A 27,893-nucleotide genomic window follows, 5' to 3' on the forward strand; every position below is an offset into this window, starting at 1 on the left:
ATGAGAACCTTATTGGCTTACCATCCTCTTCCTATGGGGGAACCCTGAACATTTCTAATGGGGTTCCCCAAATTTCAGCATTGTAATAACCCAAGAACAACAACAACAAAAAAACAACCCTGTAAAATGGCCCCAGTCTACAAGAAAACCACCAAATGGCCAGATTTGGAAGTAACTGTCCAGTGGCATCTAGGCTCAAAAAAAATCACACTTACTATAGAACGCCAATAGCCACTTCAATGAGTTATACTGAAATAGATTTAAACGGACTCAAATTATTTCATAACAAGCAAGAAAAGGGTAGATTACTGAATGATTCTCTACTTGACCAAAATCTTTCAAAAAGGAAACAAAACTTGTGAAACTCAGAAGCTCTAAGAGTGTGCTGACCCAGATTGCATTGTCTGAGAAGCTAGGCAGCGCTTTTGTTCCAGCTTCCTGCTGAGGGACTAAAAGCCATGAACTATCCAGCGAAGATGAAAGGCAAGGAGACCCTGCAAAACCAGGAGGAGGAGAAAGTTCAAGGGTTACAGGGAGGCAAAACTGGGTCATTACAATCCCCAAGATCCTGGCTGTACTTAATTTTCAAAGGCTCCATAAAAATCCACCATTAAAGACCACTGTAGAGCTGTGGTGTATTTCTGTATTTATTATTTATAGTAACTAAAGTCTTTGTAGCAACGGAATCTGGGAAGCTGCACTATATAGCTTCCATGTTTGTGCTGGCAATAAGCTGGCTTTAGCGTGGAGATAAAAATAGAAGTTTATTTTCCACCCTTCCCTCGCCACCCTTCAGGCTAAAAACTACTTCTCTGTCTCTCTTCCTGCTCGTTGGAATGGCAATAGACAATTTAATATAGTAAATCTCACTTAAGCCTTATGCTTTAGCTTAAAGCTTACTTCCTTGGAGAATCTGTTAAAGTTGTCAGGGTTGCCAGCCTTACCAAATAAAATACAAGACATCCAATTAAACTTGAATTTCAGATAAACAACAAATAATGTTTTCATGTAACTATGACCCAATTATTGCATGGGACATACTTAGAGTAAAAACATTATTCATTATTTATCTGAAATTAACATTTAACTGGGCGTTCTGTATTTCATTGGGCAGTCTTAGTTCAGGGAGCTAACCTCTCAGGTTGCTTCTAGCTCGAAAATGCCAGGATTTTCTAGCTCACGTTTCCAAGGCAAGGCTCCCGCCTTGAGGAAGTTATAGTTTTAATTTCACAAGAAGATCAGAACAAACATTCGGCTAATCATAGCAAGCCCTTGGTAGACCTTTCTTAAATGGGAGTGAAGAATGAAAAAAGTAAATTTAGTAAGTTGGATTTACATATGCCATTTGCTTGTTTAACTGTGTTTTACTCCACTGTGTGTAATTCGTATTCCATGGTGAGGGTTTGCTTAAAAATATAATCTAGAATCAAGCCTACATGAAAGTTTCAAATTTTGGAAGCAGAATTGCTAAAATCTACAATACATAATGTACGTGTGTGTGCATGAGTGTGTGTGTGTGCGTGCACGCCACGCATTTATTCAGGCACAAGAGATAGATGTCCCAGGAAGCAAGCCTCTGCCAGATGATTCTATTGGGCAACCTTGCTAGCATTGCGCCAAGGGCCTTGTCTAGTAAGTTGAATTTAGTCAAAGGCCACCTGGTGGCAGAAAGTTACATTAAAGGACAACAGGAAGAAACCGAGCTTGCAAGGGACAATGACTAGGAAGAAAGTCTTCCTCAGATAAATTTTGTAAAAAGGGAAGTTGGTGGGTTCGGGGCACAGAAGGTAGATGGAAATGATAATGCACTAGAGAGCCTGGTGGAATCAGAGTCATAATAAATATGAGACGTTCAAAAGAATTGAGGTTAAGATAATCTAAACAAAAGTTCCATACCAACAAAAGCTAAACAAGGGGCAGCTCTAGTCACTAACAGTTCAACTGAAATAAGCGCAGTGACAAGAAGCTTGTCGTTTTATTCTGTGGCGGCCTATAGGCAGCCATCCTCCCATTCATCCCACACCTAGGACGGCTGGGCCCCGATCGGCTCTGCCCGGGCCAATCATGCAGTGTTCTCATTTAATATATGAAATCTGTGTCATAGTCATTGTTACGAGCTTTGTTTAGCAATTGATATTACTTCCTATACAAACCAACAGATGGAACGGAACGATACTATCATTTCCATCTGCTGCTAAGAAGCTAACTTCAGGCACGCCACTCGATGGTAAGCACCAGAATGAGGACCCTGGGGCTGGCTGACTACTCTGTCACCTGCACCAGGAAAAGTGCCTGGCACAGAGCAGGCAACTGATAAACAGTGACAGAAGGAGAATGGCACCAGACAGTATACTCCAAATCAGTTAATAAATTCATTATTCTTTAGTACAATTAGTTTTTTCAACCTAAACCAGAGGGGCATTGTGGCTTAATAGCATGTTCCAAATACCAAAAATTCGAATATTTAAACATGTTGTTAGTAAAAAAAAAAAAAAAAGCTTTACTTCCAAACACAAAGAAAAGCAGCCTGAGTGTGAATGTCAAATGCCTCTTTAGTAGGAGTCTACTCCTTACAGCCATGGACTATTAATAGTCAAAAGGAATGGGATTTTCAGAAAAAAAAAAAAAAAAAAAAAAAGAAAGATGTTTTTCAAAGGGAGAAAAAGAAGGTCCACTCTTTAAATCTGTAGTAACCCGTTTATAGGTTTCAAAGACACCTTCTTATTCCAAACACCCATCTGGAGAGCTGGAAAGAAGAATGTAGTCACAGAGGGAAACAAATAGTGTAAACTATAAAGGAAACAGCTGAAATCAGTTTTCTGCACTACCCTTGATTAGCTATTTTCTAGTTCTAAGAGCCTGAAGCAAAAAGAACTGAAACAGCTATAAACAATGGATGCTTTGAAATAGGTTCTCTTTACATGTCATGCAAAAGGAGATGTACCACATGTCAGCAGTAAATAACCACACGGAGGGTCAACGGGAAGTTGGGACCATCTTTGGGAGAGGGGAAGGAGAGACAGAAAAGGAATGGCAGGGTTGCATGCTCTGGCTTAGTGGGGATTGATGCATTTCTTGGAACCTCCGCCCTCTGGGTGTTTGCTAGTTAAACAACTGAGCTTGTTTAGATTTAAACCAAAAGAGGGTCGGAGGGGGTGGGGAGGAATGGGGGGGAAGTAGGTTTCCTATCTGTAAAATGAGAGCACACAGTCACTGCTCATGGTGCTTGAGAAAACTTGTTAAGGATAGCCACCACAACTCTGTCTCTATAAGGTAACAGGAAGTGCCTGAGCTAGGGGCAGAGGAGGGGGAACCCCTGTAGAAATCTGGCTAATCTGCTCCCAGGACCCACTGTACCTGGTAACAAAAGTGTTGGGTCCTAGCCCTCCCCCCGGAAACTGAATGGAAGTGTTAAAATAAGGGGACATAGGACAAATGAAAGTGTAGAAAACAGCCACCATATTGTTTTCTGGGTCAGGAAGGAAGAGAGAGAGAAATATCTGGAAGAAAGGCCAAGTTCCTCTTTCCTCTGTCCCCCAGCCATCTGCCTTGGGGAGAAAGAAAAACAAAACGGAAAACTTTTGTCAGAGATCAAAAAACTCTGACTTCTATCAAATTTACTTTCACTTTAGGGATTGGTTGGGTTTGCTCACCATGCCGAATGAGTGTTTGGTGCAACTGGGGAATAGGGGCGCTGGTTAACTCTTTCTAGCCACTAGGATTTTTTTAGTAAATGATTATAATGCATAAAGTAGGTGCCCTAGTGATCGGAAAGAATTCAGGACTTGATCTCTAGTAATAATTTACAGACTGGAAAAATGTGACCAAATAAGAACAGTCACTTACTTCAAAAAAAAAAAGTACTAAAAATGGCTGTAACAAATGTAAGAAAAAGAAGAAATTATATGTACACTGTTTGACCAGGCTTACAACTTTACATTTTCCTTCCATTTTTTTCTTCTTTTTAGCACAAGAATAATTTTGTAAGATGAAGGAAAAAAGTAAGAGACTAGCTAGCAAGCTGAGCTTTCAGCTTGGGAGTCATGAAGGAGAAGCAAGCGAGGGGAAAACTGCATTTGAAGGCCTGAGAGAGAAAGAAAAGAAACAAGCAAGCATCTAGGAAGATGCTGTTTCCAGGCAAATGCAAAGTTAAAATGCAATGTTGAAAAGCAAGCAGAAATCCTCTCAGGCATCTGGCTGAAAGGTTTGAAAATAATCTCTGGTTGAATAATTCTGCTCTGTTTCTATTGTTTCTTAAAGGCTATTTTTACAAAATTATAATCATGCCTTAGGATTCCAGCTTTTCTTGTCATTTTCTCTGCTGGCCATTTTCACAATTATCAGTGATAAGGTAACGAAGTGGAAAATAGACCGTGTGTACATGTGCATGCGTGTGGATGTGAACTCCTCATGTGGAAGTATTCTTAAAATGTCTTTAAGAATTAGACCACGAGGACCAATCAGTAATACTTACACTATTGGATGAATGTCCCTATTGAAATAGAAAAATGTTTGGTCTGAAGAAGGCCAAGAGGGAGGCAGGACCTTTTACCTGTATAAATTCTGTGCCACGTCATCCTCATTGACTGCATATCCCTGGGGGTCGTCAGTAAAACTGAAGCCTGTGCCCACCTGAAGGTGAAATAAATAAGCAGGTGTAAACAGAGAAGCACAAGCCTCGGAGCCCTCTGGAAGATACCACACTGGAAGGAAATCAACCTTATTCCAAAGGCCAAGCCTCTGATCTTGGATTTTTGCCTCTACCCCATGTGCATTTAGTCAACCTCACAGGAGGATGCTGCATTTCACCTTTTTCCTCTCCTCTCCTCCAAGCCCAAATAAAATATCAGCACTGGGCGCCTGGGTGGCTCAGTCAGTTGAGCGTCCAACTCTTTGTTTCTGCTCAGGTTGTGATCTCTGTTGTGAGATCAAGCCCCGTTGTCAGGCTCTGTGCTCAGTGCAGAGTCTGCTTGGGATGCTCTCTCTCCCTCTTCCCCTCCACCCCCGCCTCTTGCTCTCTCTAAAAAAGAAAAAAAAAAAAAATTAGCATAAAGGTCAGTGGCTGAGCTGTCCTGATTCCACTGTGGTTGATTTGATTTGATGTTGATTTAAGGGGGAGGAATTCACCTTTCCTGGCCCCCAACATAGTATCAAAAGACCCAAAGTTGTCTCCTTTCTGAAACCTGGAGAGTGCATTGCCCTGTCCTGACAAGAAGGAACTCTCTAGGCTGGAGATAAAAGATGGTGTATGTGTGTGTTTTGATTTTTCATTTGCGAGAAATATGGCCACTAAGCCCCCTCATATTCAGTAAGTAGGTTTTAAAATAAAGATTAGTTTTAAACTAATATTTCCTTATACCTAGAAGTTCCTAGACAACTAAGCTGTAAAAATAAGAAGCTATCACTGATTTTGCATCAATAATTTGTATAAGGGGTGCACCTCAACCACAACTAAGTATTTTGATTTTGTTTTTGTTTTCCCCAAACACACAAGGGAACAGGACATTTCATTCAACTTAGGCAATATAAATATGCAGTCATAGACTAGGAAAGAGGATGGTTGACAAAACTTGGTATGAAAGGGGGGGGAAATGGGTATGTTGTTCTCCTTTTACTCCCTATTTATCTGTTTTCTCTTTGAACCATCTGGGAAGTGAAAGAAATCAGAGAAATTAGCTAGGAGGTAAAGATACTCCTGCAGCAGAAGCTGACCCTAAAGTTAGTCTCCTACTTTGCTGTTTACTGGACTCAATTTCAGAAGAACTTCCCAAGGAGAATTCTACTTTTTATTCCAAGATGAGGCTCACTGTGATAAATGAGGGAGACCAGTTTTGACTTTTTAAACCTAGAACTCTGTTAGAAAAATTAGGAATTCTAATACTATATAATAATCCATGATATGGGGAAGCCATATAATCAGTGGAAAGAAACTAATCCCTTATCCTGGATGGTATAATGCACTGAACAGGACATTTCATAAGATTTAAAATGAGAGAAGGAGAGAAGGTAGCAAGCAAAATTCCGAAACTCAGATTTAAGGATACATGTTAGAAAAACTAAATCCCAAATGCTTTTTAATAGATTAAATTCTATTTTAAAAAGCAAAAAAAAAAAAACCCCTAAATTTCTGTTTCCTGCCCCCCATCTCTTAAATATATTTTATAAAAAGAAAAAAGACAAGAGAGGCCCACATTGACATTTCATAAGGTCATCAGATACTCACTGGATTATCAATGTAAAGCATGGAAAGTGTGGTGGTCCAAGCAAAGTCTCTGGGACGCACTAGCAAAACAGAGAAGAGGTTTGAGACTGGGTCTTTAACAAAACATCCCACCTAGGGCCCAGCTTTGTTCAGGAGCCCAACAAGCCCACCTGTCCCCATCCTATCAATGAACTCCCGGTGTCCCTCTGACATTGCCTCATACTCTTGCAGTGGGGAACAGACACCAATACCTTTTTCTTCTCCTCTCCTCTCCTTTACTTTTCCTGGACCCCGAGGGTTTCTACATCCTTTTCTAGGATGAAGTTTGGAAACAAGACCCCATGCAACTGGAAAAACTCATCAACTACCTATAGGGTAAACCCATCTGTCTGATCCAATCAACCCTTCTTAATGTCTGATCCTTATGAATCTTCTTCCTCCTAGCCAATGCCAAGGAGAACAACTCCAGCAGAAATGGCAGACATGCTTTTTTACCTAAGTCACGAATGGTTCACCCTCCAAATTCTGGCCCAGGGAAAGTAAACGATCTCCCCCACCCCCCGAAAATGAGATGGAGGTAAACCGGGGTGACAGCCAGATGTGACTCCTCTGCTCCTTCCTCTGCCCCCGCCCCCACCCACAGCATCTTGCCTCCAGGATATCTGATCATTTATGTTGACTGAACCATACAGTGTTCAGTTTGTGTGAATAATTAGGGATATAATTCCATCCATTAGTCTCATGCAAAAGAGCTCACCCAAAGAGTAATAGATACCAACTGTTTTCATAAGCCCAGATTGCTTGAGTCAGCAGCAGACTGCAAGAAAATAGCTTAGAACCTTTCACCCAAATTTCAAGGGAGAAAGAAGCCCAGCCAGGACACTCACCCTGGTGCCTCCTCCTTCTTGGACAGACATCACCAGAGAGCGACGGTTTTATCATCTAAAACTATTATGTTATTCCTTGTGGTTCCACGTACACTTTAAATTTTTTCTGGAGCAGATATAAGGTTCAGGTGAAAACCTCTCCATAGGAAAATAAGAGTCCAAGCAATACTTACGGGTCATGTTACTTGTGACAAAATAAGGTCCGTGTTCCACAAAGAGTCCAAACATGGATGAACCTCCGGGCCCTCCCTGCAGCCAGAGGGCCACTGGAGCAACCGTGGGGTCTACCTAAGGGGGAACAAAGAAGCCAGGGACCACACAGAGTACTAAGCAAAAGAATACACTCGAGCAAACTTATCCAGATCCCGCGTCGTTCACTGCCTTGACTACATCTCCCAAAGCCTTCCCAGACCCCAGTGACTGCTCTCCATTACAAATGAAGTGCTGGTAATCTCTTGCCTTGAATTAGTATCTGCCCCATAATGCCAGTATCTATCTTGCTCGGTTCAGTCTTATCGAGCCAATAGCCAGGAAGCCCACTGAATATAGAAGGTCTGCCTCTATATGCCCCTAGAAACCCAGTATATTGCCTAGGGCAAGGTTATATTTTAGTGGTTTCAACTTGCATTTGACCAACATACTCCCACAGAGGCACAACCAAGAGTCCCTCCTCCTCAGTGACAGTTGGCCTGCTTCACTGGGAGCCCAAACGGCCTTTCCGATTTGATTCACCAAGAGGGTGTTCACAAGGACAGCAACCACTTCCTTCAACACGCGGGAACTGAGAAGAAGCGCACAGGCCCGGAGTGGTTCAGCCAATACAAACAACAGCAACAAAAACCCCAAGCAAGGTCCAACTTGATTAAGGAGGCAGAGAAGAGGAAGTAAGAAAAGGTCATTGGCAGGGCTGGGGTGACGAAAATGAGCTTCTGGCAGCAAGGTCAATACCATCAACCTCCATGAGAGAGGGGTCTTTACTTCTTTCTTCTTTCTTTACATATCTATTGAGCACCTCCTGGGGGTCAGGCACTGTGCTGGAAGTAGCTACATAGCAGGGCAGTGAGTTAAAAAAAAAACAAAAACAAAAACCACTTCCAGCTTACATTTTCATGGGAAATACAGACCATAAGTAAGTAAAGAAAAAACCCGATGATTAAAGCGTATGGAAAGGAAATAAAGGTGATGTTAAGAGAGTGGGTGAGGGGGCGCCTGGGTGGCTCAGTCAGTTAAGCGTCTGCCTTCGGCTGGGTGGCTCAGTCAGTTAAGCGTCTCAGGATCCTGGGATCAAGCCCTGCGTCAGGCTCCTTGCTCAGCAGGGAGTATGCTTCTCCCTCTCCCTCTGCCCTGCCGCTCGCCCTCTGCTCGTGCTCTCTCTCTCTGACAAATAAATAAAATCTTAAACAAACAAACAAAAAAATAGTGGGTGAGGGCAGAAAAGAATAATGCTTCCTTTAAACACAAGTGATCATGGAAGCACTCAGTGAGATCCTGAGCTGAATGAGACCTGAGTTCTAGAACCATCCAGCCATGAGAGGAGCCAGGGAACACCACAGACAGAGGGAAATGGGAGGGGAAAATCCCCCCAACACAAAAGAGCTGGATGTGAGTGTGGTAAATGACAGGCCACCTGGCCCTAAGGGAATCCTCCAGAGCTATCTGGAAGGAGCTCAAAGTGGCTTCAGGGAGGCTCACAGTTGGATGTGACAGTGAGCGCTCTCTGGGTGTCGTGGCTCATTTGATGTTCAGTCAACCGGGCTCTGCAAGCAAAGATCTCATTGCTTCAGCTCAGAATGAAATCCTGCAACCCCTCACTTAGCCCAGTCACACAGACACCAGCCAGTGCTTCATTCGACGGTCTGAGTGGCCTGCTGTGTCCCTATGGGTGATGTGGGAAGGCTGTGGGCAGAGGCAGACTGACTCACGGGGAGGTGATCTGGGACACCACCACCAAGAACTTGGAAGAAGAGCTGAGCACAGGGTTCTAGCCGGGAGGACAGATGGGCAGAAGTCACCAGAAGTCTGACATAGTCCTTTAGCAGCTTCAGAAAGGGGACAACAGGGCCTTGCAGAAAGAGGGGTGGTGGTAAGAACAGCTGTAAGCTAGACAAGAGCCTCTCTAGGAGGGGGCTAGCATCAAGGAATTAAATGAGATAAAATTTGTAAAGCCCTTGGAACAATGCCTAACGTCTGATAAAGGCACAAGAAGTGTAAACAATTATTACAATTAAAGAAACAGGTAGAAAAGGTAGGAGGCCAGAGTCAGACTGGAAACTCAGATCAGCAGGGCTCTAACTCAGCCTGGTATAATGGATAAGTGTGTGAGCTCTTGCCCCAAACTGGATTCAAATCTGGGCTTTACTATCCACTAGCTGTATGGCTTTAAGCAAGTTGCCTAAGTTCTCTGAACCTTAGTTTCCTCATCTGTAAAATCAATAATAGTATCCATAATAGTATTATGAAAAAAATAATAATAGTACCTATGCCGTGTGGTTGATGGGAGGACTCAAATTAATCTTCAAAGTTTAGTGAGTAGCATAGAGTACGTGTTCTGCACACATTAGCTATTGCTGTAATAAAGAAACATTCAGAATTTATAGTTTTAATGTAAATGATCTATAAATGAGAGAATAGGAAAAGTGGGTCCTTGCTCCTTTGGCTGATATCTTCCCTGGTCAGTTTTTCACTAGTTAGCCCCTTGCCACAAGGGTTGCAAAGGTCCATAAAAATTCAAGAGACTTGTCTTGTAAGTTGAAGCAGGAAATACTAAAGTCAAAGGCAGCCTTCTAAGGCTGCTGTGGGGATGTAGGGTGAGCCCTGGATCGGTAGCCACACAGATTCTGGTCCTACTTGGCCACAAAACAGCTGTGTGATCCTGGCCCTCCAATCCTTCCAGCCCAGTTTCCTTATCCATCAAATGGCAACAAGGCCCACCTCACAGACATGAGAAAAAGTATCATGAAATGATATTGCAGACTCTGCTGGGCCGATTAAATAGAACCAGCTCTGCCCTAACCTGCCTGGCCCCAACTGTGGGTGCCCTGTTTGAATCAGTGATTTTTAGCTCCCCTCAGACCCTCCAGCTCGTTCTTCAATACCACTCACCAGGACCACTTCCCACTTGTGAGCGTATTAGAGGTGGAGAAGCAATGTATCTCAATGGGAGCAGTTCCAGCCTCCCCGGCGATGTGAGAGGTACTGTGCGTCCACTCATTCCAGTGGACGCCCAGCCCCCACTTCCTTCCTAATGTGCACAGGAGCTTCTAGAAGCCATGGTGTGCTACATGTGAGCCAATGATTCTCAACCTTGGCCACCCATTAAAATAGCTTTTTAAACAATTGCTGCCTAGGCCCAAATCCCAGCGATTCCAACTCAACTGGCCTGGGGTGAGGTAGGCATGGATGTTTTCAAAAGTCCCCAGGTGGTTCTGATGTGGAGGCAGGGCTGAGAAATTTGTGAGGGCGAAGGAAGTTTGTCCTCTTGGGTGCCTGGGCCCTCTGGTCTCTGCCCTATCCTCCTCTAGCTTTTCATGTCCCTTCCTTTGACCTGGCACAATGATGGGACCTCTGGGCTCTCAGAAAAATAGCCTGACCCTGAGAGGCCACACTACAAAGTGAAGTCAAACAGATCGGTGCCAAACATCTTTATTATGCAACTTTGAAGTATAGGACACTGCATTCTTGGAATGCTTCAATAATAAGAGATCAGCATACACACCTCCAACCTCAGCTGACCTTGCTCCTCAAATGTACTTTCCTGAAGGAGGTGAATGAGCTCAACAACCCTTAAGGAAGCCCATTTTTTCAAGAAAACGCCATGCACACATCTTTCTACTTTGATACGCCAACTAACCTATGAACTAACACTCTCCTTATTGGGAATAAAATGCAAAAGTCAGATGCTGGAAAACAAAGGTTTACATATTCAGTGTTAAAATCCCAAGAGTTAGTTACACCACAGCACGCAGACTTTTGTAATATGATATGACATCCTGATGTCATACATATAATAATAATTACATCAATAATAATGGCATAAAGCTATTATGTGATAATTTGCAGGGTGATCTATTTAGCTCTCAATTGTGAGAATGCAGCCCTCTCTCACTCTCCACCCCAACTTAGGAAAGAATAAAAGTAAATGAAGACATTCTGAACAAAACCACATTGCAAAACTTAAGCTCAAATAAAGTAAGAAACAATTGCTCTAATTCATTTACAGATTTACAAAGGCCAGGGCTTTTAAAGTATTTATTATTTTGAAGTTATAATTCAAGAGTGTATGGAACAAGGGAAAAAGGGCATTTATTTTTGTCAAAAGTTTTAGAAATTTTCCTTAACATTTATTGTTATAAAGAAAACACTTATTCTTAACTAATAGTTTTTTAAAGAAGGTATTAAAAAAATCCCCCTTAGAAATGATCATGGAGATGGTTTAATCTTCCAAATTTTTCTCTAACCCCCCAACACATACATATATAAATATTTTGTAGATGTCATATAAGCCATGTGTGTAAATACCTTTTTTTTTCTGAAAATAGGACGAGGCTATATGTAATATTCTATATTTGCTATGGTCACTTAATATATTACAAAAATCTTTCCGTAACAGTACATATGATGATTTAACTAAACACTATGGCATTCTGAATTTACCACAATGTATTAATGCAATTAACATGCAACACTGACAGGCACCGTTCTAAGCCTGGGGATGCAGACCAGCTTTCACTCATGGACAGGTAGGATACTTAATGGTTAAGAGCATGGATTTTGGCACCAGACTGCCAAAGTTTGAATTCCAACTACCTTATTTTACAGCTGTGTGCCCTTGAGCAAGTTGCTTAACTTCTCTGTGTCTCAGTGTCCTCTGCTTAAGAATAATAATGCCTATCTTATATAGCTGTGGTACAGATTCAAAGAGTTAATATATGCACAGCACTTAGAATAGTGCCTGGCACATCTATTTAAATGTTAGCTCTGATTATTTCTCTGGTGAGGTGGGAAGATAGGTAATAAATAAGTAATTAAATAAGTGGGTGATGTAAGAGAGCAATGGAAAGCCATTAGATTGAATAGTTAAGGCGTCTGGTGAGGGGCTAACATTTGAGCTAGGACCTGAAAGATGAGGAATCCCCTACTGATAAGCATTTATACATTTAATTAAAAAGAAAATGAAAATCTCTGTTAATGACCTATAGGTCCGAGTAGTGTAGTAGGAACTGGGGACGAAGAAGGGACAAAGAAATCTTAAATATAAGAGAAAGGACATGAGGAGTCATAGATATTTAAGTGAGAAGTCTCTCTACCAACAGGAGGGTGCGCATGCAGGTGCCACAAACCTGCACCTTTTGTTGGCAAGCAAGAAACCAGGGCTTGCCTCAGAAGCCCTTGAAATTCTTCTGGTGACCCCTGGTGGCCAATTCGTGAACTTGGCCACTCCTTCCTCAGGGTTTGTTCCAGAATAAAAAGCCCAAAAGGAAGCAGATTATTCACTTAGTTTTTCAGAATGCCTACAGACGGAAGGTTCACAATGTCTCACATTAGAGCATTCCAATATTTATTCATAACGATGGTGAACAAAGCTACCCTCTGTCTTAATGGATTGTCATATTCCAAGTAAGTGAAACTCACTCATTTGGTTTGACATTCTGTACATAAAAGGATTCTTAGAAACACCCAGTTTCTTCTTTTCTCCTTGCTTCTAAGTGATCACAGAGGAAGCTATGTGAACAGTAATGAAACCAAACCTTCCTGCCCTACCATTCCCCACGTGGACATGCCCTCCATGGATGGTGTCCTCTCATGCCAAGTCCTCCTTTTCACCCTGCTCCTCATCAAATCATACCCACCTTTCTCGTTCTGTCCTCCCAAGCCCTCTGTATTTCCTGGTAGAGATAACCTTCTACTCAGGCTTTACATGTATCACTGAAGCAGTGAGTTCATATATTGGCGGATGGGAGTGGCACTAAAGACTTGCCAATTTTGGTACTCTGCAGTAACTTGATTGCATTTTATACAAAGGACATATTGGAATGACCCTAGGGAATCTTAGGTATCTCAGCAAGTATTAGGGCAACATTGTCTGCCAATGCCCAGGGCCAGGTACATATTCTAGCCACCCCCTCCCTCCCACTCACCCCATCAGGAACACCATACTTTGTAAGAGAAAACAGCAACTAAACCACTAACAGACCCAAATCAATGGTACCGCTTAAGATGAGAAGTGCAATTAGTAAATTAATTAAAGCTCCCTTCACACTTCTATATGCAGAGGCTGATCATTTGCTTGGCTTAAGTAATGTGTTCTGTCCTAATTGAAGTCATTAGTACCCCAAGTAAATGTCTTGAAATTCCCCCATGTAGGTTTGAATGGACTCCCATTTTGCCACACAGATCCCAGTTCAGCTGATACTTCAGCTGCTACACTATGGTTTAATCAAGGCAGGGTTTTGTTATTTAAAGCAATTGGTTTTGTGACTAGAATTGTTAACTAGCTAACTAGTAACATTTTAGTTCTACACACACACTCCCAATACATATAAACAACTTGCTTAAGACATTACGTGTTTTTCGGAGGAGTTTTACTTACAGTGGTTGGTGTTGACTTCTTGCTAAACTTCCTTTACTGTGATTGTTGCCACTGCACCATCACACGGAAAACTACAAACATTTTTTTCTGTTTTGAGGTCTCCTTACATCACTATCAAGCTTGCACTGACTCTCCTTGACTTCGAGTCATCTCAATTAAACTGAGCCAACTTACACTCCACCAGAATCTTCTCTACCTTTCTCCTTCCTAACCTTTATACTTGGCTCTCATTCCTTCATGAGGTAGTTACGGCTTCTCTGTTGGTGCCTCCCGCCAGAAAGGTGGAATTTAGAATGAAGCGGGGTGGGGGGTGGGTATTAGAGAAAGGCCTGACTTTCCCATTCTTGATGCAAACAAAGAAATGGCTGAAGAAGTTAGTCACTTTCCTCTCCATGTGAAATGAGGCACATAAAGGTTTCTGCAGTTCGAATATTTCTATGGATGGAATGATCTATAATTTATCATTTTTAGCTACTTTCTTGTTTCATTTCAGCTAACTTCTATTCTTCCAGATCTCTGATGCCATAAGTACAATAATAGCAAAGAGAAGATAAACAGTAAAAGTCTGGGGACAAATGTCTAGGACCTCCAAATCTTTGCTGTATGACTAATGGATCTACAGCCTTCTGTGGTAGGACATATTTTAAGAGATCTGTTCAGTCCACAACCCCTTCTCTAAGGACTCTGCATTTACCAACAGAAGAGACCCATTAGCCATGTTTATATCACAAGAAACTGCACTCTCAGCTTTAGCTGATTGGACCAAGAAAGAACACCTGACCCAAAGTGGGCCAGTCATATCTGCCTCTAGCAGAAGCGCTATTTGATCTCTGTTGATTGCAAAGTTCGAGGACAGGTAAAGGTAGAAACTGTAAGGTAGCCATCTTCTGCCAGATACCTGGAGAAACAAAGCATGCTGATCTCTGCCAAGAGAGAAGAATGAAGCAGAGATGAGTGATCCTGTGGTCTTGGACAGAATAAGGCTGAGACTGAAGACTGGCTGCCCTGGATGCTGATGCCTTTCCAGTTGACCCCCCTTTCTGCCCTTGGTGTCTCTGGGCAGGAAAGAAGGATTTATTTATTTATTTATTTTAAAATTTTATTTATTTGACAGAGAGAGACACATCAAGAGAGGGAACACAAGCAGGGGGAGTGGGAGAGGGAGAAGCAGGCTCTCCGCTGAACAGGGAGCCCGATGCGGGGCTCGATCCCAGGACCCTGGGATCATGACCTGAGCCGAAGGCAGACGCTTAACGACTGAGCCATCCAGGCGCCCCAGGAAAGAAGGATTTAGAATGGGTTATCTAGGGGTGCCTGGGTGGCTCAGTTGGTTAAGCGTTTGACTCTTGATTTCAGCTCAGGTCATGATCTCAGGGTCATGAGATCAAGCCCCACGTTGGGCTCCACGCTGGGTGTGGAGCATGCTTGAGATTCTCTCTCCCTCTCCTCTGCCCCCACCCCCCACCACACACACGCTCTCTCTCTCTAAAAAACAAAAATAAAAATAAATAAAAACTAAAAATAAAAATAAATAAAGAATGGGTTGGCTATATTAGTTAGGGTCCAATCAAAAGACAGAAACCACATAGTTAATTTTAATTTTTAAATTTTCCCATTTTTAAATTACTGTTATTTTTTTATACGAAAACATTGACCTTTAATTCTGTTACAAGTTCCAGTGTGTGCTCTGGTCCCCATCCACCATGGGTATCACATCCACTCACTACTGGGCCAAAGTGGGGATGTAATGCTAGAGTGGTCTGCCCCCCCACGAACCACATCCTCAATGTTGGCCAAATACGAGCATATCGGATAGGCTTCCTGTGTCCACCACGGAACAGGGAAATTTTAAAGAGATATTCATTATAACAAGGGATAGCCATAAATATGTAAGGGAAACCCTAAAGAATACCCCGTGCTGAGGGAAAGTGCCCACAGGTGGACAAACATACTGTGGGGATGGGGCTCTTCCCAAGGCTTATACCCCAAGGTATAAGGCTTACATCCCAAGGCTGTGGTCTAGACCTCACTGGAGAAGGGCTGATTGTACCCACTGGGTGGCTGAGAAGTTCACTGGGTTGCCTGGCTCACTACTGGCCAACAATCCATGGACAAGTCGGAAAGGCCTCCAGGGAAAAGTGGTCTGTGGCTGGCGGGAGAGTCTACTTGTTTGAGGGTGGCACACAGCCTGGGGTGCACAGTGCCCACACTGGGAGGGCTGTGGGAAACTAGCCTTGGGTGCAGGGGGTCAAGGCAGGTGGGAGGGCTGCAGAGGGGTGGCTTAGGGAACCGGCTCACTGGAAAGTATGGCATGTCCTGGGATGGATGGTGCCCATGTTGAGGGAGCTGCAGCCAGGTGGTCACTGGGACAGAGCCAGGACTGTAAGCTTGCTGAGGGTCTTCGTGGTCTGGGAGCCCAGCAAGAACAGGGCACTACTGATGTCCCCCACACACGCACTGCTGACAGACTGGACAAGGGAACAGGAAGAGAAGCCGATGTCCTCCTGCAATGTCCCTCCAGCACCCTCTACTGACAAAGCTTAATATCATGCTTGCTACACAGGAAAAACGTCTACAGCTCTGGTACCTTGGAGCAAATAAAAGGATAGAATTGGAGCTAGTTCTAGTGGTCATAAGATATCACAGTCACAGCCCAAAAGTACGTGAGAAGAGGCTATAGTAGTTACCTAATGCTGTATAACATGTATCCAAAACTTAGTGGCTTAAGACAACAGTAATCAATTATTCTCCCGTGCTTTCTGTGGGTCAGGAATTCGGGGATGTCTGGCTGGACAGTTCTGGCTCAGGGTGTCTCAGGAAATTACAGTTACGATACCAGCCGGGACTACAGTCCTCTGACTTGGGCTGGATGAACATCATCCAACGTTGGTGCTGACTGGTGGGTGAGGACTCACTTTCTCTCCACCTATGTTTACCCACATGGTTGCTTTAGTGTCCTCCCAATGGCATCTGGCTTCCCTCAGGGGTGAGTGATCCAAGAGACCAAGGCAGAAGTGGCACTGCCCTTGACAGTGGCCTTGGAAGTCACCCACCATCACTTCTTCTCTAGTGCATTGCTCACAAAGGCCAGCCTTGATTCAATACGGCAGGGGACTACGAAGGAGCACGGCTATTAAGAAACAAAGGTCACTCCTGGAGTCTGGCTACCTCACCCTATCCCAGCCTTGCTGACTCCTCAATATGATATTGATCTTCCTCAGTCACCAGATACTCAGATTCCAGGAATCCCAGCCACTACCCTTGGCCCAAGGAGCAAGATGGGGCCCTTAGTAGAGGGGCACAGGCCTAAGTCTAAATGTCTCTGGTTTGGATTCCATAATATTTGAGGCAAACAATCCAACAAATCATCTCTGTTCCCATATCCCTAAGACAAAGTCAAATACGGGATATCTTTTTCCAGTGGGAAGAATTCTAATTGCAAAAAATAATAATCTGTGTGCCTTTTTACCTTCTTAAATATGGAAAACCCCAGTTTCACTTTGTAATTTCTTTCCCCAGTAGCAATTAATCCATACTCTTCGCTGGCTTTCAGCGACTTCCGATTTGGAATTGCCTCCTGTTTTCTGTCTTCTTTAATCTCCCACATTGCGACTGGTTTAGTTCTGCACAGTATTTGTATTAATAACAGGAAAACTAATAATGATAAACATGATGATAATGAAATAATAGCAATAGAAACTCTACTTACTACGTGTCCGGCACCCGTCTAAGGCTTTCCCGCATTCTCTCATTTGTCTCAAAACTGTTCTCAAGTAGGTATCCTGATCCTCACCTTTGGCACACACAAGCCAAGGTTTTATGCAAGCTAGACTAACTCAAGAACTATCATGTTAATGACTGTAGTCTAGCACCTTCCATGGCCAGTTTTCTCAGGATCAACATACAATGATCAGGAGCAAAGATTTCTCCATCATTTAGTTTTAAATTCAAGTTCTGCCAATTTCTAGTTGGGCAATTTGGGGCTAATTATTTAATCTCTGTAATCCTCTTCATCTATTAAACAAGGATAATAATTCCTTCTTCATGTGGTTATTGTAAGGATTAAATAAGAAAATGCACAGTGCTTAGCACGTAGTCAATGTTCAATTAACAATACTCATTAAAATTGTGACATTTTTATTGGCTTCATTATACTTTTTCTCCCATGAAATAAAATGCCTATTATTTCTCTTGCACATTGCATCCCCACTGCACACCAATTTCCAGCTCTAGAATCCATTATGCACTGCTTTGTATACAATAACAGGAGAGTCTCACAGAAATAACAGGAAGACAAAACTAATTTGAGAAACAGCATCCCCCAAAATACTCAGAGGGTATTACAAGTGTGCATCCTTCCTGGATCTCTCTTATTTTCTCTACCTTCAATTTTTGTAAAGGGCCATTTCTCTCCTGATGATAATATCAGCTGCTTCCCTGTGACAGGCAATGAACTAATCTTTCTGCCAAATGAAAGGAACTCTTCCCTATCTGGGTAATCACCGCTTTTCCTTCTCACATGCTTTCTCTTCTTCACCCAAACTGGCCTGTTTCATAATTTACAGCCCGACTGGCTTGGCAGGAATCATTGCTCTGGGGTCTCAGATGCCAGCTCTGTGTGTGAGCTCCCCAGGTAAGAAAGGCTCAGAACCATCTATCCTGGCTGCCACATGGTGACACTTGTCAGGGGTACCATCTTCTCATCCTGCCTGTTTCTCCCCTGAAGCTGAACCTGTCACTTCCAATAGAACATGCTGTGCTCGACCTTCTTCTTTCCTGTTGTGGCGGCCTCGTGATCATCTTAGAATGTGTTTCGGGCTATAGTCCTGGGCCCCAAAGAGCATAATCTGGCCAGGGGATGCAGACATAGGTCTTCATTTAATTAAGGGGGGGACCCCAACAGCCCAGTCACTGTTTAATGCCACGAAGGTTCAGATGTCAGTCTGGCAACCAGGAGAGGGTACAGAATCTAAGCCCATTTCCCTGACTGGCTTTCCAGTCTTGCTACACCACCTATGTTCTAGAGGAAACTGTACCCCTGCTCAGAGGCAACTGAAGAAAAGAAAGGACTGAGTCTTTGTTTTGTTTTCATTTGACCACTTCCCTCACCATTAATTCCTGTTTTCACAAATCTGGGTTATTACTATTGGAGATTCAACATGCAGAAGTCAATGGGGAACTTCCTGGTATCAGAAATGGTCACCGAAGCAGAAGAGAAAGTAGGAAGCGGGGTTTCTCGGGGCTAAGGGAGACAGAGAGCTCAGGGGAGACGGAGCCCCAGCAGGCCTTAGAGGAACACCGAGCAGGATGAGGAAAACTGACCCCACAGACTACACTCCCTGCTTCAGGCCTACATTCCAGCCCTCGCCCAGGTGGGAGCATGAGACAATACACCACCCCCATTTGCACCAGTTTAGCTGCCAGAGGTGTTTCTTTCTGGATAAAGGGGTGTGGATCACTTTGGGTCCAGAAGCACTAAAAACAGGATGGTGGCCTGTAGGCTGGAACCATGGCTTCTCAGGTGTGGCTCACTTGGTAATTCTATCACTTGCTGGCCTCTCCCAATTTACAAGTCAGTTTCTGGGGAAATTTGGAGATAATTCTTAAATACAATAAACTGTGAGAATCACTGAGAGAGAATATACTAAGAATCGCAAATTTAGACACAAGTATCCATTTGGCACAGAATAAAGCCCCCCACAAGGTGTCCACATCCAAATCCTCAGATTCTGTGAATAGGTTAAGTCACATGGTAACTGGGAATTGAGGAAGCTGATGGGATTTGGGTTATTAGTCAACCGACCTTACATTACAGAGATTACCCTGGGTTATCCAGTGGGCCCGATGTAGTCACAAGGGTCCTTAAATGTAAAAGAGGATAGCAGAAGACAAGAGTCAGAGAAGGACGTGACCGCGTCGGCCAGAGTGACGCAATGTGAGAAGGATTCAGTCCGCCTACTGATGCAGACTGCGAAGACGGGGGAAGGAGCCATGAGGCAACGAATGTGAGCAGCCTCTAGAAAATGCAAAAGGCAAGGAAACAGATCCTCCCTGAGAGCCTCCAGAAGGACCGCAGATCTGCCGACACCTTAATTTTAGCCCAGTGAGGCCTATGTCAGACTTCTGACCTGCAGAACTGTGAAATACTAAGTTTGCGTTGTTTAAACCACCAAGTTTGTGGTAATATGTACAGCAGCAATAGAGAACTAATACAAAGGGGTTGATGACAAATGCCTATTTATTCAATGATATTAAAAGGTGTGATATCAGGCGCCTGGGTGGCTCAGATGGTTAAGCGTCTGCCTTTGGCTCAGGTCATGATCCCAGGGTCCTGGGATCGAGTCCCGCTGAGCAGGGAGCCTGCTTCTCTCTCTCTCTCTCTCTGTCTCTCATGAATAAATAAATAAAATCTTAAAAAAAAAAAAGGGTGGTATCAAAAATGCAAGTGCATAGTGTGGTTTCTGAAAGGCATAAAGTTTAAGAGATTTCCAAGAGCACACACACACAAAAATTTCCACCTGTTAGAATTTGGTCGTATTGCTAGGCTGAATTCATAGCAATTCTCTTTAAGACAGTTGTACTGGATATTTGGATGTTCCCCTCACTGCTTCTGAAGATCCATTCTCTCCTCTGCTCTGCGCCCTGGTAGACAGAGCTCCAAGGACTGGACTCACTCCCCCTCTGGTTCCCAGCTGGGTTCCACCAATGGGAGGCAGCAGCGGGAATCTGGAGGGCACTGGGTGCTAACACTGCACCTATACAATCCTGAGGGTGAGTTCTTTCCTTTAATTTTATGCTCTAAGCTCCTCACTTGTGCACTCAACAGTAACACCAAGGAAGAAATAAACTGTGTAGGGCCCAGGAAAGTCTTCCCAGAGTAGGTGACAGCCTGAAGACTACTATGAGCCCAACCAAAAAGCATCTGGAATTCCTCACCAGTTTTTACATGCTTCCTCCCATCCACAACTACGCGGTCAACTACGGCAGAGGCCATGGTTGAGAAAGCAAAAACGAGAAGTCAAGAAAATACAACCCAATCATGCCAACAAAAGCAACTTAATTTGAAAACTACCCTAGAGTAAACAATTTTATATATGCAACACTGCTATATGCAAATCACATGCAAATATAAATACTACCCTCCCTAGGGATAGCTTTTTCTTTGTTTTCTCTGGTTTCTAAACCAAATCCAATTTGGAAAATAAAAATAGAAAATTATCCTGTGGTGGGACAAAATTTATTTATGCATCTCAGCATCTCTACCAATATCCACACCCCCCACCCCACCCCAAACAGTACCCATTAGCCTAAAGTGATTTGTTCATGCTGAAGAATTGTGTGACATCACCATGCACTAAGTAAGACTGGTAAAGTACAAGAACATACCCAGTTGTGTGTGTATATGGGCCTGAGAAGGTGAGTGATCTGTCTTCTAGGATGCCATACTAGGTCAGCAGTCCTCTACCTGTCCCCGCAAAGCCTCCCAGAATACGTTCAATTCTCTCTCTTCTGTGTCCCCAAAGTATTACTCAGTGGGTACTGGATGCATGAAGGGGTGAGTACAAAAATAAGAACTAGTACTGCAAAGTCCATGGATTGAGCAACCATGGAAATCCACCATCAATTAACCTTAGACATGCATTACCTGTGCATTTTGGGAATCTCCCCATTTCTTATCATCCGTTGGCTCCTTAGCGCCTATCCTCACCCAAGGTATTTTTAGAACAAAACAACAACAGAATGATTTAAGAAGACTGTGGCAGGAAGAAGGTGGTAATGTGAATGTTCTGCACAAGGCTGCAAGGAATTTAAAAGTTGGACCTTCCCTGCAAACATTTGTTTCCTGCACATAAACAGGAACACCACACAGAGTCACTGGCACTTATTTTTAGAAAAAAAATCTAAAAGATGCAAAAAAAATTTTTTTTTAAAGTACGTTGTTTGTAGGCTAACATGTCTGCCCTGGGGCAGCATCCTCAGCCCCTGAGGATTAGTGTCCTGTGAGGGCACTCTCGTAGGCCTACCTGAGCCGGGAAGAACCAGAAGAAAAGGTTGCTGTTGTAGGTCTCATTCACGGTGAGGTAGCCAGCATAACTCTTCACATTCGATCCTGGGAAAGGAGGGACCATACTCTTTCTTTTTCCTAGTGGAAGAAAAAATTTACCCAAGGATTAGAGAAATAATACAGTGTTAGTCATCTTCATCTAGGCCCGTCTTCTCCCCCCCAGGGGCCAGGGCTGGGATGGAGTGATCAGAAAGGCTACCAGGGGACTGACACAAAGGTACTTACTATAGCAAATTCCAGCCTGCCCTGGTCCATTCCACATATTCGACATTCACAACTTAGCCAAGGACAAGGGACATTTTTAACCTTTTTTTTTTCGTCCCCAAATACAGTTTATGAGCTATAATAAGATTTTTTTTTTTTTTAAATCACCGATCCTCAGCTCCACTCTAAAAAGTAAACCATGGTATTCACATTTGGGCCACTGGAAAGGCCAGGGCAGAAGTCACCCAACATGAGGCAGCTGCAAGAGAAACAACATAGCTAAGTAGCTCTCAGCCTCCGGAAGGCCTATATTCTCCACACTCTCGTTATCATGAAAGCAAAAGGCCTGCCACTTCCATTAAGGGAAATGGGCTGACGCATGTGGGCAGTGGGGAAGGCTGGGGAGGGCAGGGTGGGGCAGCCAGTGAGACTAGGGGTGACCTCATGGCTACTCAGAGGAAGCCAAATAGGACAACAGGATAGCTGTAGAGGGCAGAGGTTGTGGCTTTTTTATGGCACCAAAGGGAGAGGGATAGGGAGGGGGAAAGAGGGACTGCTCAGATAGCTTGAGGACACCCTGAAGTAAAAAATACCAAGAGGAGCAAACACTTTATTTTTTCAAGATTTTATTTATTTGTCTGAGAGAGAGAGTGTGAGTGAGGGGAAGAGCAGAGGGAGAGGGATAAGCAGACTCTGTGATGAGCCCAGAGCCCCACAGATGCAGGGCTCAATCTCAGGACCCTGAGATCAGGACCTGAGCAGAAACCAAGAGTCTGACACTCAACTGACTGAGCCACTCAGGTGCCCCTAGAGGAGCTAATACTTTAAAGGCAACAGTACTGAGGGCTTTACGTTATACAGTAGGTGTAATTATTGTCTCCACTTTACAGATGAACTGAAGCTCAGAGAGGGTAAGTAACTTGCCCAAGGTCACACAGCTAGTAAAGGAAAGCTGGGATGCAAACCCAGCAGTCAGGCTGCAGAGTCTGCTCCTTCTTCCACCCTGCTATGCTGCTTCTCGACCAGAGAGTTAGTCAGAAAGTATGGGTGGCAGGGAGTGGAAGGAGGAGCAGTGATTAGGAACAGAATGGAGAAGAACCAACAAATAGAAGGCAGGGTGTAGGGGGAACTGAAAGAGGAGTCTGGGTGAGGAAAGGTTCCTTAGTGGTGACAAAGCAAGTGTCCTCAGTAAAATCTAATGATTCAAGAAAAGCTATTTATATCTGACACATATTAAGTTGGAGACTGGTTAGTAGAGAGGCATAGGTCAGGAAGCTTCATCTTTCACCCATGCCACCAACTAAAGATGCCTTTAGTGGGGTGCTGGAGCTCATAGGCTCTGGAGTGCTGACTGTTAGCATCCCTTCCCAACTTGGCATTCAGCAACATCACTGCTAGCATGCGATGAACCATGGTAAGAATGTTTATATTCAGGGATGGGTGCTGCAAATCAGGGCCCTGCCCCCCCAGAGTTGCTTGTGAAACTTAACAGCACACCATGGCATTGGGGCTGCAAGTTCCTCTTTTAAAAAACAAAGCTGCCTCCTCGAAGGGAAACTCTCACCTAGACAGTACTGTTTCCTTTCCTTCATTCTTTGCTGATCCTTGTGTTGCTACTGACCGGCCCTGTGGTCCTTTGGGCATCACTTCACCTGTCTGTGCTTCAGTTTCTCATCTTGGAAGGTGGATGACCTCATGGGTCAATGAGAGTAAGAGTCCATACACGCACAACCGTTAGAAAAGAAGCTGGCTCGTAGGGAGCACAGCTATTGTTACCTGTGAAATGCATCTGCTCATTAGGAACAAGGAGAACCTGGGAGCAGAGGAGATGGTGGGACAAAGGCAGGGTTTCAACGGCAGTTTCCAGAGGGTCCTGCTAAGCTAGCAGAACAGGAAGAACATGGGTTTCTGAATCAGGCAGACCTTGGTTTGCAATTCTGACCAGGCTCCCTGACAAGTTGCTTTATCTCTGAGTCTCTCTTTCCTCTTGTGTAAAATGTGGACATTGATTTCCACCCCCCACCTCCACCCTGGGCTTTCTGCGAGGATCAAATGAAGAAAGCTGCACGTAAAATGAGGGCGCTGGGGCGCCTGGGTGGCTCAGTTGGTTAAGCAACTGCCTTCAGCTCAGGTCATGATCCTGGAGTCCTGGGATCGAGTCCCACATCGGGCTCCCTGCTCAGCAGGGAGTCTGCTTCTCCCTCTGACCCTCTTCCCTCTCGTGCTCTCTGTCTCTCATTCTCTTTCTCAAATAAATAAATAAAATCTTTAAAAAAAAAAATGAGGGCGCCAGCAAGGGAAGGGAAGATTATCACCAGCCCATGGGCAACCCCACCTGCAGTCTGGAAGACTTTGCTTTTTTCTGGCTTAGTCCAGTTCCCCTAGGGAAGATTGCATAACTCAATCCAGCTTCTCTAGCTCTTCCCATGCTCTTCCCAAAGAGATCTAGCCTTCTTGCCAGAAAAAGGCAAAGAAAAAAGAAAGGGAGAGGAGCATTTTAAGAAAAGGAAAAGAGAAGTGTTTGGGGAACGTGGCATGTGTCAGCCCTCCTCCCAGCCTACTCCCTTCCCCCCTGCAGCCTTGCTTTCCTCCACCCTTCTTTGCTTCCGCTCTCAATTAGACCAAAGAAGGATTACCCTCCGGGGCTGGGCAGTCTTTCAAAAGTTTTTTTTTTTCTTTCTCTTTCTTTCTTCCTTTCTTTCACCATTTAAAAATTGAGATATAATGGATAGGTAACATTATATTGGTTTCAGATATACAACCTAACCATTCGATATTTGTATATATTGTGAAGTGGTCACCACAGTGTCTAGTGAACACCCATCACCATACCTAGTTCCAATTTTTTTTCTTATAATGAGAACTTTTAAGATCTATTCTCTTAGCAACTTTCAAATATGCAATACAGTATTGTTAACTATAGTCACTATGCTGTACATTATCATATCCCCAGGACTTAATTTCTTTTCTAACTGGAATTTTGTACCTAAAACACTTTTGACATATTTTCCTCCAAACTATTAATCTTCTCCAAATCAGAGAACCCCCAAAAAGAGGAGAAAGAACTGAAGATGGAGGGGTTGGGAATAAGTGAGATGTGAATCACAGAGAGGTAAGTGAGCAGGAGAGGATTTGAGAAAGAAGACAGAGAAAAATGAGAAAGGTCGAAGTAGAATGAGAAAAAGGAAATATATAATAGAAAGGAGCTGAAGGGAATGGAAGACGGGAGAGAGATGATTGAATCAATCTATCTCTCTGAGGCCAGCCCAGCACAAGGTCCACTGGCCTGCTCTGAAATGACTCAGATGCTCCCCCAGCCCTCCTTTACTGAGGGTTCCAAAGATGTTTGTCTGCTACCTTTTACTTACTCAGGTACATTTCCTGCTTTCCTTCTAGATCAGGGGCTACTGGAAAGCTGGGAAATTGTCTTATTTATCTTTGTACCCATGGGGATGCTGATTTAAGAACTTAAAGACATTCAACACACACCTTTTAATGAATGTTAGCGAATGGATGAATGAATTAATAAACTAAAACCCATCACACTGACAATGCACTAGGATTAGCATATTTCTACAAAAACCTCCTAAGGAAAGCAGGCCTTATTGAGATCTTAAGAATTTAGAATTTTTCCCTGGCTCACAAAAGTGTTTCACCCCATTTCAATTTTTAAATTTCCTTTAATGAAATCATGGTAAAATAATTAAAAGTTCTTTCAACTAAAATGATATTTCATATTTTCAGATATTTGGTTCATCCTTCCAGAACCTATTAATGGAATGTGGAAAATAAACTCCCAAGATGTAGGAGTTTCTTACTTCCTGGAACCATGACTCACAATACAAATGTTCAAAACAGTTAAAAAAAGGAAAAGGTTTTCTTTGAAGTGATTTCACTTCCTCCATATTATTTACTGCGGTCACCAGTGTTTGTGATATTAACACTTTGAAAAAGATTGGAGTGTGACCAAAGAAGGACTCAAACCAGCTAATCAGGATGCACATCACATTCACAAAGACTCCAGTACAAGACAAGACACTGCCAGACCATAAGTAATAATAAAGACCTAATATCAAAATATTCTTTAAAGTTTGTGAAAAGGCAGTGTCTGTAAATATTTTTAAATTTGCCTCCTTTATTCATTTTGTTTTAAGAGTTTATTCTAGCTGCAGAGAAAGTAAACATACAATTACAATTACACAAAACTAAACCAGCTAATTGGGAGATTAAAAAATAAAAAATTCCCTTGTCTTTTTGTGAATTACTATTTATCTCAAGAATGTTCCACTGCGATACTAAGACTCACGTTCCTAAGGTTTTGACAGACTCAATAAACAAAAGGAACTTAGGAGAATGAACTGACCATCTGTCCAGAGTTTCCTGAACTTTCAGTAAAGCGGATGAATAAAATTATCCTTAATTATGTTATCAGGGCTGCATTTGAATACCCAGATGTACCAGATTTTGGATCAGCCACTTAAAATTCCATTCAAAAATTTTGACTGTGTAATAGAACTTTAGAAAGTGACTTTACATCAGATTTACTATTTTGGATGTTGTCGCTCATCAGATGGTGATCCATCAGACTTGGCACAGAAGGACCAAGGATGAAAACTACCTCCCCCAGAAGCTTTCTCGGCTACTGCTGATGACTACAATGGTGAAATGCTTGTAGGCAACAAATACAGGAATGGGAGGGATGTGGACCATTTCTCGGATAGGCTTCTCCATATTCTTTTCACTTGGTTCTTCCAGATGTATGATACAGACACACCACCATGGTCGTTTTCACCAAATGCCTCTGTTGAAACTGCTTTCCTCGGTATACACATGTCCTTCTTTATCTGCCCAAATCTCACCTAGCGCCTTCCAGTGGATCTAGTCACACAGCGCCGTGGCTCATACCTCAGATTCTAGAGTCAGCAGAGATAGGTTTTAATTCCACCTGTCACTTATTACCTGTAAATGGCCCTGACCAAGATACTTAATTTTTCTGGGCCTCAGTTTTCTCATCTGTAAAATGGGAACAATATGTATGCCTTCTTCACTAGGGTTGCTCTGAGGATTAAATAAGCTAAGGTGTGGGTAACACCCTTGTCTGGCACATATTTGGGCTTAAAACTTAAATTGTACAAATATTTATTGAGTACCTATTACATATAGAAATTATGCTAGGGGGGCGTCTGGATGGCCCCAGTCGGTCAAGCATCTGCCTTCATTCAGGTCGTGATCCCAGGGTCCTGGGATCGAGCCCCAAGTTGGGCTCAAGCTCCAAATTGGGCTCCCTGCTCAGTGGGGAGCCTGTTTCTCCCTCTCCCTCTGCCTGCCGCTCCCCCTGCTTGTGCTCTTTCTCGTTCTGTCAAATGGATGGATAAAATCTTTTAAAAAAAAAGAAACTATGCTTGGTCCTGGGCATATAATTATTAAGTATTAACCATTTGCTATTTTGACTACTACACTATTATTGTTTTCTGGACCAACCAATAGGATAGCTTTCTTCTCAAAATTTCCAGCATGCCTACCTCAAATGTAATACTTTAATGTTTTAGTACTCACTGCCTTATTCCTTAATTGTTTCGTGTGTGTGCATCTGGTCACATCAGAAGGGCACAAGAGTCTTGGGGTGCCTGGGTGGCTCAGTCAGTTAAGTGTCTGCCTTGGGTTCAGGTCATGATCCTGGGGCCCTGGGATCAAGTCCCACATCTGGGTCCCTGCTTATCTCTCTCTCCCTCTGCCCCTCCCCACCCCTCATGTGCTCTCTCTCTCTCTCAAATAAATAAATAAAATCTTAAAAAAAAAAGAAGAGCACAAGAGTCTTAAACAAAGGGAAATAAATTATAGCAGACATATCACAGAGAAGAAGTCAGAAAATTTGAGTCCTATGGGGTGCCTGGGTGGCTCAGTCGTTGGACGTCTGCCTTCGGCTCGGGTCGTGGTCCCGGGGTC

General features: G+C 43.3%; 1 protein-coding gene across 3 annotated transcripts in view; it reads right to left on the reverse strand.

Annotated features, from left to right (window-relative positions):
- The window catches only part of CPVL (carboxypeptidase vitellogenic like), a 129,519-nt gene that overhangs the window by 80,334 nt on the left and 21,292 nt on the right, over window positions 1–27,893 (reverse strand). For 2 of the 3 annotated variants that reach the window (XM_036074485.2, XM_078059406.1), the window contains 4 exons: window positions 21,703–21,821; window positions 7,263–7,377; window positions 6,224–6,282; window positions 4,553–4,632 (listed from right to left, as the gene is read on the reverse strand). In XM_036074485.2, the coding sequence (XP_035930378.2) occupies window positions 4,553–4,632; window positions 6,224–6,282; window positions 7,263–7,377; window positions 21,703–21,821 (373 nt within the window). Of the gene's footprint in view, window positions 1–4,552; window positions 4,633–6,223; window positions 6,283–7,262; window positions 7,378–21,702; window positions 21,822–21,968; window positions 22,258–27,893 lie in introns of those variants that run through there. The other variant, XM_036074488.2, reaches the window with a different exon arrangement.

This window comes from Halichoerus grypus, chromosome 12 (genome assembly GCF_964656455.1).
Source record: "Halichoerus grypus chromosome 12, mHalGry1.hap1.1, whole genome shotgun sequence".
NCBI lineage: Eukaryota > Metazoa > Chordata > Mammalia > Carnivora > Phocidae > Halichoerus > Halichoerus grypus.